The following is a 12,830-nucleotide window of genomic DNA, read 5'->3' on the forward strand; positions in this document are numbered from 1 at the left end:
TTGTGTTACATTAAGTTGCCAATAGTGTGCTGCAGGGATTACGCATTTTTTGTACTGTCTTCTGGTTTCATTGTCCTGAAGTCGATGGTTTTATTTCAATGGGGTTTTTGTTAAATCCCAAAGTCAATGGGGAAAATGAATGAGCTTTTTGGCCAGAAAACAAGCGTCCCGCTAACTTCCGGGTTGGCCTACCAAAATATGATTGATGATGTCATCAAAATTGCCAAGAAACTTTGGAAGTGATTATTTGGAAGTTATTAGCTGGGAACCTTAAGAGTGAGAAACATTTTCATGTTCATTTTCAGCGTTTACACATCTGAACAATTTCTAAAACTAGTTTCTAAAGTTCGTTTTTGTGGGCAAAGCGTACCAATATCCGGTGTTTCCGGTTGACCTAGCTCTTTCCCCTAACAAGTTCACACATTGTATGGATTCAACCCTTGCTCCACTGAGACTTCAGGGGATCCGCTAACACGACTGGCTGGTGTTAGCTCAGCCTCACGACATGGCAGTTCGGCATTAAGATGTCATTCCTGGCCATATGATACATCTGGGACTACGTCTTAAAGATGAAAAAGCAATTCAATCCCCAAACAAAGAACATTGTTTCTCGAGGTGGTTTGGGATTCTATGACGATGCAGGGACCTCTGTTTCCCGCTCGCACCGAGTAAATCCTGACAGCAGTGTCCGGGATTATATTAGGCCATGTTCACACTGAAGTATTTTTAGAGAATGTTGGGTCTGATGGCAGTAGTGTCCAACATGATTCCTTTTGGCCTACTGCACATAAGACCTCCTCAGTGGTGACTCAAAGAGTGTTCTCCCCAAGGGGAAACTTGTTCTGTATGTTCAGGGTTACGTGCAAATGCCTTTGTTCCCTGGCTGCATAGAAGAGACCGTGGCTTCTCAACCAGGGTGTCACCTTGGGGGCACAATAGATAGAGTCACCCCTCACAGGTTGGAAAGCGGTAGGGAAAGGCCGCTTACCGAGAGATCTGTGAAAAGGGCAACATCTCCTCTGGCACATAGTGGCTGTTTACACTTAGCATTAAAATGCGTTTTCGTAGATCGGATCACAACGTTAATGCCAAGTGTAAACGGTGTTTAAAACGGTTTGAGCTCCTCCACTTTCAACCACTTTTAACCACATTCAGAGGTAGTCGAAACCCCTTTCGATTGGATTGCTTTTGAGATGTAAACGCACATGTGGTTGAATGTGTTCGAACAGCCACAGGAGACCGCCTTCTCTCCGCCCATTTATCTAATCTGAGGTACTGAACACAATGCTTTACGTCTTTTCTGACTTCTGGCGCGAACACACTGTGTGCATCGTTATTTTTAGCCTTTTATTGATACAACTAAAGCGGCTGATATACGCAGTTTAATTTTGCAAGCGTGTGAAAATTACGCTGAAAATTCAGAGAAAACTTTTACATATACATGTACAAAACACTGTGCAACATGTTTACTTACAACACAAGCAGCGACATAATATTATCGCGTCTATATAAACTCGTCATTTCTCCCGCTTGCATTTAAATAATAACAGGGAGACTCGGCCACAGTCTCACAGACCAACCCCTCAAAGTATTCAGGACAGAAGCGATCAAAAGTGGACAAGAGACGGATTTAAATACCAGGTGTAAACGTGATGTGTTTTTCTCGTCCACTTGTCATCCGATCGACGAAAACACATCTTAATACCAAGTGTAAACAGTGTCATATATTGCCAAGAAATGATAGCTGTGTTTCAGGTATTAAAACACTTCCTCCCATGTCTGACCAGAACAGACAATATGTCGGTGGTCTCATACAACAATCACCAAGGAGGTCAGACAGGCGCTTCAGGTTCTCCTCTGGGCTCAAAGAAAACATTTTTGTTGCCCAGTGCGATGCTCATTCCAGGAGTCCAGAACGTGAAGTTATTCTGTCGAGGTAGTGGAACAGATTTGGTGTCTAATGGACCAATTTGTGTCTCAGGAAGCAAAGTCATCTCCTGTCGCCTTTAAGATGGACTAGTTTACAAATAATTCAGATATGTGAACGCTGATGGCATTCCTCAAAATGTCATTTTATGACGCAGCGTCTCGTTCCCTATCTCAGGGAACAGAGATTACAATTGTTACAGAGACATTCTTAGATATAACACTACGTTAAAGTGCTAAAATCAGTGTAACACATTCCCTCAATTGGCTTACTGTTTTTATAAACCTTTGTCAACACCCTACTGAAAAATCCAGCTAAAACCAGCATAAGCTGGTAGCTGGTTTTAGCTGGTTTAAGGTGGTTTATACTGGTCCTCCCAGCCTGACAAAGCTGGTCATACTGGTGGGCCAGCTGGTATTCCAGCATGACCAGCTAAGTCCAGCTAGACCAGCTTAAAATGTGACCAAAACACAGCCAGACCAGCTTGCTACATCAGCAAAACCAGCTTCCTGTCATGATCCTGCCTGTCTGTCATTGTTATTCATAGTTGTTTATGGTCATGTGGCAGGATCGTGGCGGTACCCATGTTTTGTATTGTAGCACATTGACTTTTGTTTGGGTAGTGTGCTGCAGTGTCTTGTCTCTGCCCCCGCCCCCTTGTTTCCTCGTTAATTATTCATTTTTGGTTAACTCCCCTCACCTGAACTTCCCTCTTTATCTTGTTTAGTTTTCCCTATTTAAGGCCTCAGTGTGTCTTGACCTGTGCTGAATCATTTTGTATCGTTTGGATGTTTGTTATCTTTGACATAGTCAAGTTAGTCCTGTGTAGTTTTTTCTTAGTGTGTCGTCTATTCTTAGTCTTGTGAATCTTTGTGAATGTTTTGTCTTTTGCCCCCATGTGGGCTCTTTTGTTAATAAACCCTTTTTTGAGTTCACCTTCTCTGCACTTGGGTCCCGTCCCTCTTCGTGAATCATGACAGAACGATTCAGCCAATCAGGGACCCAGCAGGGTTTGTCGGACTCCGATCTGACCATGATGGACCAACTGCTAAGGAGTGTAGTTTTTTCTTAGTGTGTCGTCTATTCTTAGTCTTGTGAATCTTTGTGAATGTTTTGTCTTTTGCCCCCATGTGGGCTCTTTTGTTAATAAACCCTTTTTTGAGTTCACCTTCTCTGCACTTGGGTCTCGTCCCTCTTCGTGAATCATGACAGAACGATTCAGCCAATCAGGGACCCAGCAGGGTTTGTCGGACTCCGATCTGACCATGATGGACCAACTGCTAAGGAGGGCCAGAGCTCCACAGCTCCTGCAGCCGTCTGCGCTGCCACAGCCTCAGCCATCTGTTCAACCACATCTACAGCAGTCTGAACAGCCACAGCCCCTGCAGTCTACACAGCTACAGCAGTCTGCACAGCTTCAGCCCCAGCCCCTGCAGTATGCTCAGCCACAGCAGTTTGCTCCACCGCAGCTCCTGCAGCTGCCGCAGCCACTACAACCGTCTGCGCAGCAGCAGCCACTACAGATGTATGTGCAGCTGCAGCCACTACAGCTGTCTGCGCAGCAGCAGCCACTACAGCAACTGCTCCAGTGTAGGCCTTTGCCCAAGCATCCTTGGACTTTTCTCTGGAGCCTTAGTCATGTTTACCCTTATGAACTTTAATTTCCTTGTTTAGTTAATTAAGCATCACCATTGGACTTTTTTTTTTAATGTATTTGATGAATCTGTTGTCATTTTGTCATAGTCTGTGTCCCTGTCTTGTCCATTGTCTTGTATACCTTTTTGAGGAACGACTGGAGGCGTCCCTTTAAGGGGAGGGTACTGTCATGATCCTGCCTGTCTGTCATAAGCCTTGTTCGACTTCATGCGGCGCCGCAAGAATCAACAGCCGGATGACGTCAAAGTATCGCGAGACAAAAATGATTTCTTAAATCATTCTCGCAGTACTTTGACGTCATCATGCGGCGCCGCAAGAACCGACAGCCGGAAGTCGAACAAGCCTATAGTTATTCATAGTTGTTCATGGTCATGTGGCAGGATCGTGGCGGCACCCATGTTTTGTGTTGTAGCACATGGCCTTTTGTTTGGGTAGTGTGCTGCAGTGTCTTGTCTCTGCCCCCGCCCCCTTGTTTCCTGGTTAATTATTCATTATTGGTTAACTCCCCGCACCTGAACTTCCCTCGTTATCTTGTTTAGTTTTCCCTATTTAAGGCCCCATTGTGTCTTGTCCTGTGCTGAATCGTTTTGGATGTTTGTTATCTTTGACATAGTCAAGTCAAGTTAGTCCTGTGAAGTTTTGTCTTAGTGTGTCGTCTAGTCTTAGTCTTGTGAATGTTTTGTATTTCGCCCCCACATGGGCTCTTATGTTAATAAACTCTTTTTTGAGTTCACCTTCTCTGCACTTAGGTCCCGTCCCTCTTCGTGAATCATGACACTTCCTACACAAGCAAAACCAGCTAAACCCAAGCTGGGGACCAGCTAAAACCAGCTCACCAGCTTATGCTGGTCTTAGCTGGATTTTTCAGTAGGGCTGCTATATAAAAATATACACCAATATTCAACTTCAAGGACTTTAGTTGATGTCCAACGCTATCTCATGAAAATTCGTATTAACTCAGACAACGACCACATTTGGACACTTTGTACGATTTGCCTTTGCCCCTGTGATGTTGTTTTGACAACTCACTTTGCACAAATTCAAACAAATTAGACAACTCGTAAAAAATGTACATTTTCATAAGATCAGGCTTTAAGGCCGGGCTCACACTACAGGATTTTTACAAATCTGGCCAATTATGAAGTCTGGTTGCAGCACACACATAAGGAGAATCTTGACCGATTTTCTTTCCTTAAATCTTAAACATGCTCACACTACAAGATTTTAAGATGATGGCGCATCACACACTACCTACAGGATATTATTGTGCCAGAGCAAAATGTTTCACATCACTTCAACAAAAAGTGAAAGTATTCGCAAGCTAGTATATATTTTCACAGACATGTTATTCAGGCAGTCGTGTTATTTTCACACTTTCCCAAGCTGTGTCTTCGTCTCCACTGTCTACTGGACTGCACAGCAACTTGTTTAGCAATTGCCATTTCAAAAGGTCTGTCATTCACCTACCTCTCCCATTGGCTATTCTGAAAGTAATTATGTAATCCTACCAATTTAAAATCCTAAATATCAAACATGCTTGATATGACTGGGCCAGCCCCCATTTGCTTTGCTTGTGTCACACATTAAATAATATTCTGAGCCAAACATTGAAACAGATCGAGGTGCAGGAAAATTGGGGGTAAATTTGGGCCGATAATCCTGTAGTGTGAGGCCGTCTTAACACATACTTTAATTTCACACCTGTGTGTTTATCCGCCATATTACAATGATTTCAAATTTTGCTCATCCAATTAGATTTCAAAATCAGAATCAGTTTTTTAATTCACCTTTTGGCGTATATAATTTGTGACCTGTGCTCTCACACCATCCAGCAGGATGAATATTAGGACAGCTGGCATTTACCCAGAAGTCATGGCAGTCCGAATACCCATCAAAATGAAGACGTAATCTAAAACCACAAACCTAAAGACAAACATATTAGAAAAATGATTTACATTTCATTTGGAAATAACTTTTTAATGAAAGAATGTGAAATTTGCTTGAAATAAGAAGTTGTACAGCACCTCAGCCACTGTTAAGACGAAATACATTGAGGGATGCTGCGGGTCAATGCCTTCTAACTTCATGCCCTGTCTGAAGTTGTTTTTAATAATGGGAACCCTCTGTGTCTGGACAGTTAATGTAATTAAATTGAAAAAAGAAGTTAGTGCCTATGATCTATAATTGAAAAATAAAATGTCTTTGCTCTTTTGATGTGTTATGATAAAACATCCCTGCTACATCAAAAAGCTTTCCTTTCACAGACTTACTTGATGCTGCAACAGAAGCGGACACTACGGGAATGCCTACTTGGATGGGATCAGTACCAAATCAGTACTGTTAGTTGGCATAATGGTTTGGCATTCTCATAGTGTCAAGAGCATCAAGCAATACTAAGGGAAAGTTAATGTATGTAGCACTGGTTCCCTAAATACAGATCCAATATCTAACTTTTCCACACTCATTGCTTCTCGCAGAAATGCCATGAGTGAAATGGCATAAGTGCACATATTTACACCGTTTCCCAACCCTGTTCCTGGAGGCACACCTACAGTACACATTTTGGATGTCTCCCACATCTGACCTCATTATATCCCATCTTGGAATCTCCATTAATGTTTTAATTAATGGATTTAGGTGTGTTTTGAAATATGGGTAATGTTGGTGTGCCTGCAGGAACAGGGTTGGCTACTTGGGAAACTAAGATTACATTTGCATCTGAAACATTAAATTAATTATTATTTATCATAACGTTTTACATTATACAATACATTATAAGTATTTTTTCAATACATTTGCAGTGTTTACTTTCTACAGCAAAGTTAAAAGGTCATACCTCTTGAAAGAGTTGGACTGGAGCAGCAATAGCTTTCTGTTCTTCTAGATACTGTGGCCAGGACCATGACTCAAGTTTAGCTTCTTCTGGATCTACAGAGAGAACGATCATTTTATAGCCCATATACACAATACTTCCGTAAAATTGTCAGAGAGCCTTCTGTGTGAACACACACATCGCTCCCATAAAGGGGACCTAGTAACATTCACTTTAAAAAATCAAATGTCTGTAGAAATTACAGTATTATTGGGTATTACTGGCAACTAGCTGTCAGTAACTTACTGTAGATTTTACATTTATGTTATTTACTGGCAACAGTTTGTTCAAAGTTAAATGAAAATGAAACATTTTCAGTCTTTATCTTCTACAGTAAGTTACTGGCAACCAGCTGCATAATTACAGCAATTTTTTACAGTGTTGTTGTAACATTTAAGGAACACGTCCTGTGTGAACAAAAGGCAGAAAGAATGCCGTAACTGGGTGTAACGGGCATGCATGTCATCGCAACAAAATTGAATCTACTTTAAAATTAAAATGTAATCTAATTTAAAATACATATATATTATGTTTTAATTCCCATAAAATTGTATAAAATCATACCTATCATATAATATATTCTCTATAAAATCAGCTATTTCGGTCTCTCTCTCCCAAGGTTTTTTTTTCCTTGACTTTTCCCGCAGGGTTTTTCTCCTAGGGTTTTTTTTTAACCCCTGGGGAGTCTGCTGACATTGGCTTAACTTAGCACCCTCAATATACATTATATTATTACTACGCTCGCTAGTACGTTAATCTTAACTGCTGTATTGAGTTGCTTATTTTTCTGTGTTTTCTCCTGCATCTATTAATGGAAAGCTGCTTTGAAACAATTAAACAATTGTGAAAAGCACTACATAAATAAAATTGAATTGAACTTATTTAAATAATGTTAGTCTGAGCTAAAGTCCTCGGGTCATAAAATAAAGCAGTGTTAATTATATTCTTAATTTATTTATTTTTGTTTCCCTATTTTTTTAATAAAAAATATCAAAATGAATTAATACAGTTAAATTACCAGACCCGTAAGCAATATCAGTAAGATCTAACCATCTAGAAATGTTAATTTAAAAAAAATTGCAAATCGAATCTGTCAGAAAAATCACAGTTAGATATTTCTCAAAAATCGCACAGCGCTATAGTGTTAAATCTGTTATGCATTAATAATAGTTTCTCAAAATAATTATTGTGTATTCTGGGACTGTGCAACAAAAAAATTAAACTACCTTTATTGGATCGGCCATCAATTTTTGAAGTTTCAAAGTTCTCCTCCTTGAATCACAAAAGTGTTTTATTAGTACTCAATACGCTGTATGAAGAAACAAACAAAGATAATTCACATCACTCAGCAATTTATCAGCAATAACATTTATCAGTAATTTAAAGCATTGCACCATTGGTTCATTATCAGAGTCTTCATCTGATAGGCTGTTGTATTCCCTCCTCTTCCTCTTCTTCATGGGCTTCAACATTTCATGATCATGAGAGGTCAGTAGAGCTTCTGTAAAACTCTCAACACCAGCAGGACTAAAGCAAAGAAAGAAGCAAAAGTCTTTGTTTTGGGGTGAAACTATATTTCCTTTACTGTCTTATTACATAAGCAACATTACCGTAAGCTTTGGGGTAAGATTAGAGGTAAAACAAATTTAACTTATTGCAGAATCTGCCAAATAAGTAACAGGGATAATATTCATAACAACTGCCTTTTGCTTTTTCGCTCATTGAATTTTCATATAACAGATGATTACATAATGTTCACAAGACAAAATTTACAAAAACAACCCATTTTGTTCATTTTTACCCATTTAACCCATTACTAACACCGGGAAATGTTTTTTATTTATTAAATATATACTTTTCATGGATGCAATTGTTAAATTGTTAATGCTATATAGACCCTTTTACAGTTGGTAAACATTGTGACGTATTTGTGTGGGCGGGGCTTAGCTGGAGGCAAAAAGAGCCGCAGAGGCAATGTTGACAAGCTAAAGATAGCACGTTTTAGGAGGGATTTATTAAACATGGACGCAGAAGCAGTTTTGGAAGAGTCCGAATATGTACAGTCACTGATTCTGCGGGACCGTGACAGCTATTTTTGTAAATTAACTCTTGCGATTTTAACTAGGTTTTGGATATTTCCTAGACAAGATATGAATTACTTTCAGGTGGTTTGGGTAATTTTGTCTAGGTGTACTGTCTAAAGCAATGTGGATTATTTTAAGAGACCATTCAAACGATGGCACACACATCTATCGCTGTATGTTTGTTTAACATTTAAAGATGCAGTTTGTATTATTTGCGCCGATAGATGGCGCCAGATCAAACAACAACAATGATGTTGTCTACTGACGCTCTGAAGCAGCGTGGAATTATGGGATTTGTAGTCTTTAACTCAACCGCTGATGGCCATGAATCAGACGAGAACAAGAAATCATGTTGATGGATAAGGTAATCAAGTCTTATAAATGTTGCGTTTGATGACATCGTTTATTTCATTATGTAAGTTTATATGTGATGTTCAAAACGAAATTTTCAGTCATAGACATTATATTAGTCCAAATTCGATGGTTAACACAGCACAGAATTAAGTTTTCAACTAACAATCTACAATGATTTTTCACATAATGTATTGACAGTACAAATCTTATTGTGAAGTGTCTTAAAATGACCATTTATATTGCTGTACAATACCTTTGATGTGCATATCGTCCGCGGGAAGACGCGCTGATTACAATCGACACACTAATGTTGTGATCAATATAATAGCATACGTTTTTTGAAGGGTTACGAATCAAAACAACTCACCCATCGCGTAAAACACAAGCAGGATCAGAATCTCGGTCTAGTTAAATGTTGTCGTGAAGCTCTCTCTATCCAGATAATGCAACAACAAATTGATCCTCTCTCGTTTTGTTCCAAACTCTTCTTGGGTCGTTTTGGTTGACCCGTACGCGAACAGGAGCTGACACAACCAGCGGCAGACGGTAAAGAGTTATCCATAAGTCCATGAGCAAGCGCGTAGCCCGACAGCCGCTATCGCATAGTTCCGCATTTGTCCACAACACTGGCTGCGTCCGAAACCTCAAGGCTGTGAGGACTGTGAGGACTTGTGGCCTCGCTGCCTCATGAGGACATGACTTTGGACTCAGAGGCCTGAAGGCAGCTCAGAGAAAGGCTTTCCGACGCACTTCAAAGGCAGCGTGTTTGAAATATGAACAGAGAGCGCCTTTGTGATAACTAATCACATATTTGAAAACTACAATACTAATTTCTCGCTAGAAATGCAACTAAAATGTGTAAAAAGTGAAAATATACGTTTATTTACACTAAATTTGTGCTCCAGTCGCTTCCTTGGCCGCCATTTTATTTTTTCGAGCTCGACCAGTGTGGTCATGTGGTTTACGTCAGTAAAGGCGGTGACAAAGGGTCACATGGATATTAACGTCATTGACAGGAGACTGCACTGCCCCGTGTCAATGTTTTGAATGGAAATTTTCTCACGATTTACAAGTAGTTGAAAACATTACAGATATTGATAGTAATCAGCTGGACAAAATATATAACACTGGCCTAGTGGTTTTTGGATATTTTACTGCAAATATCTTACAAATTGCACCTTTAAGCTAAACAATAGCGCGGTTGGCGACTTTTCACCTATAAAACAGAAACTTGCTCATTTGTACTAAACCAACACAACAGTACATATGCATACTGTAGATTATTTTAACTGATATGAAGTGTGCACTGCAAACACGAGCATTAGTCTGTACGCCGTATTGCATTACCACAATTGTCTTCTTGATTTCTGTGAAGAAATGTCTGCCGGGATCCGGTAAAACTTTATTTTTGAACCAAAAGTGCTGTTCCTTCTAATCTGGCAGCCAAAAACACAACAAGATGACATTTTAAAGTCAAAAACTCAAACTTTTAGCGTGCCAGCTATGAGTTCCTACTTATTTTTTGCCTCCAGCTAGAGCGGTGACGTCACAGTGACGTGGGTGATTAAGGGGTCTATTGGAACAAAAATATTACACTCTTGTCAGAATAATTGTGTTAAACTTGTGTATTTAGTTAAATAATTTATGTCATGTTATTTTTCGGATGTTTTTTGATATCCACTAGATGGAGCTCTATGCATATGTTTTCAATGCTTGTTTGCCAAAGAGTTTTTAAACAAAAGTTGAACGTTATATCTGAATAAAAGCTTTTGGTCACAAAAACTCTTACTTTTCAGACACTTGCTCTTTCCCTAGCAGCTCTGGGTAGCTCTGTTTGGCTGATGTCCCACACTTGTGATTAAGCAGACTATCCCGAACTTCCATGTGTGCTCTTTGTAGTCTCTCTGCCACTACAGAAGCAGCAGACATGTCCTTCCCATCAGCTGACACATCTGAAATTACAACTGTTAAAAGAAACTGCTAAAATTCATAAGACTTCACTGGTGTGACATACAGACCCTGGGATTCAGCTAGGACTTAAATATAAAAAAGCTACAGATCTGTCAAGACTATGTCTGCTTTGCAAAAGTCATACAACCAAATCCAATATAACAGTCTGGATGCATATAAAAAACAATTACAACTGATTTTTCATCTTTTTTTAATCTAAAATTAGCTGATTTTGTTTGGGATTCTGCTGACATCTGGTTAGAAGAGATGGTTTTCCTTTCGCTTATTACTTCCAGTGATGCACTATCACCAACACATAACTGCAATGAGTAGAAAAATGTTTTAGTGTACAATATTAATGTAAAAAATAATGCAAATTCTCCTCACAAAGTCACTAAAGGTACAAAAACTGTCACTGAGAGAGTCAACTTTACCCTTTATGGGCTACCATTAAAGGGATAGTTCACCCAAAAATGAAAATTCTGTCATCATTTACTCACTCTCATGTTGTTACAAATTTCTTTGCTCATCAAACCATTCGTGGATGCCATTTAGTTCCATAGTATTCTTTTTCCTACTATAGAAGTCAATGGTGTCCATGAACGATTTGATTACGAACATTTCTTAAAATATCTTCCTTTGAATTCACAGAACAAAGAAATTTATACAGGTTTGTAACAACATGAGAGTGAGTAAATGATGACAGAATTTTCATTTTTGGGTGAACTTTCCCTTTAAGGTGTATGTGATATAAAAGATATTTGTGTACATTTGGTACCAATGTGTACCTCTAAGATACTAATATGCACTCTTGACAAAGATGTACTTTCTGAAAGTCTCAGATAACATAGTGCTGTTTTTTACCTAAATGGCTATATTATGACATGCAATTGCAAAAATAATCTCTCTAGAGTTTTCACTTCTGAACTCTGCCCTTCTAAAGGTAATTTCACATTATAAGCGACTTTGTCGCTGTGTGTCGCTCGTCTCTTTCAAAAGAGGCGTTTCTAAATCTGGTTGTCATAAACAAATGAGTAACGTCCACTCCAGTAACTGACGAGAGAGGGATGTTGTGAACTACACTGCTTCGTTCTAATTGATAGTCGCTCCCAAAAGTCCCTCATCATTTGCATGAAGTTAAACATTTCTCAACTTTAAAGCGCGACTGGACACGCTCCATCCAGTCGCCAATGATCACTGTCGCTCGTGTCGCTGAAGTCGGCAAGCTTCCATTGAAATCAATGAGATCGCGTCGCTCTGCTCATTGCTTGTCGCAGCTCGATGCTATATTTACACAACAATGATGTAGCAAAAAATTAACACGTTTTTAAAAATTTCCTGCATACTATGCTGTCAAAAGATCTGCATTTACACATCCGCAAACACGACTTACAATGCTGTATTATGCATGCCAGACCACTAGATGGTGATATTACTCTGTAGAGAAACACTAAACACCTGCACGCAGACACAAGGTGTGTTCCATTCGTGACCGTACATTCTTCTACAAAGCAATAAATAATAAAAATAAAACGGCAAAACATTGAGCAGTTAGATGGATAGTTTTTTTTACAACTAGTGACCCTCACCTATAAAGCGGCAATATTTAGTAAACGTTGTTGGAGAAGTGTAAACTCAGTATCTTGAGCAGCACAAACACAGTCCTGTAGGCCACCATTGTTATTTTTGTTTTACGCTTGTCTGTAGACTGAATTAACACACGCGCATGACGTCACCGTTATCATAGATTCACAGTTACGTAGTTTACAACAAGGTGATTATTTATCATAATGTCTTGTGGCTCATCATGTCAAAATATGTGTTCGGCGCGTCATGTAAACCCACGTGCATCACGCGTGATGTCAAAATATTTGCCCTCTGCAGAGACTTCGAAGGGGTTTATGATAAAAGAGATGCTCGCGTGTAATCAGAGTTTAGTGTTAAGTTAGTGTATTTTGTGAACGTGAGCGTCTCTTTTATCATAAAC

General features: G+C 39.4%; 1 protein-coding gene across 1 annotated transcript in view; it reads right to left on the reverse strand.

Moving 5' to 3' along the window:
• l3mbtl1 (L3MBTL histone methyl-lysine binding protein 1) overlaps positions 1–12,830 on the reverse strand; it is a 29,385-nt gene that overhangs the window by 13,787 nt on the left and 2,768 nt on the right. Inside the window, exons 4-10 of the mRNA XM_073874916.1 lie at positions 11,029–11,163; positions 10,683–10,849; positions 7,850–7,982; positions 7,679–7,727; positions 6,420–6,511; positions 5,608–5,712; positions 5,371–5,506 (exon numbers count right to left, since the gene is read on the reverse strand). Of these exons, the coding sequence (XP_073731017.1) occupies positions 5,371–5,506; positions 5,608–5,712; positions 6,420–6,511; positions 7,679–7,727; positions 7,850–7,982; positions 10,683–10,849; positions 11,029–11,163 (817 nt within the window). The remainder of the gene's footprint in view (positions 1–5,370; positions 5,507–5,607; positions 5,713–6,419; positions 6,512–7,678; positions 7,728–7,849; positions 7,983–10,682; positions 10,850–11,028; positions 11,164–12,830) is intronic.

The sequence above is a fragment of the Misgurnus anguillicaudatus genome, chromosome 13 (genome assembly GCF_027580225.2).
Source record: "Misgurnus anguillicaudatus chromosome 13, ASM2758022v2, whole genome shotgun sequence".
NCBI lineage: Eukaryota > Metazoa > Chordata > Actinopteri > Cypriniformes > Cobitidae > Misgurnus > Misgurnus anguillicaudatus.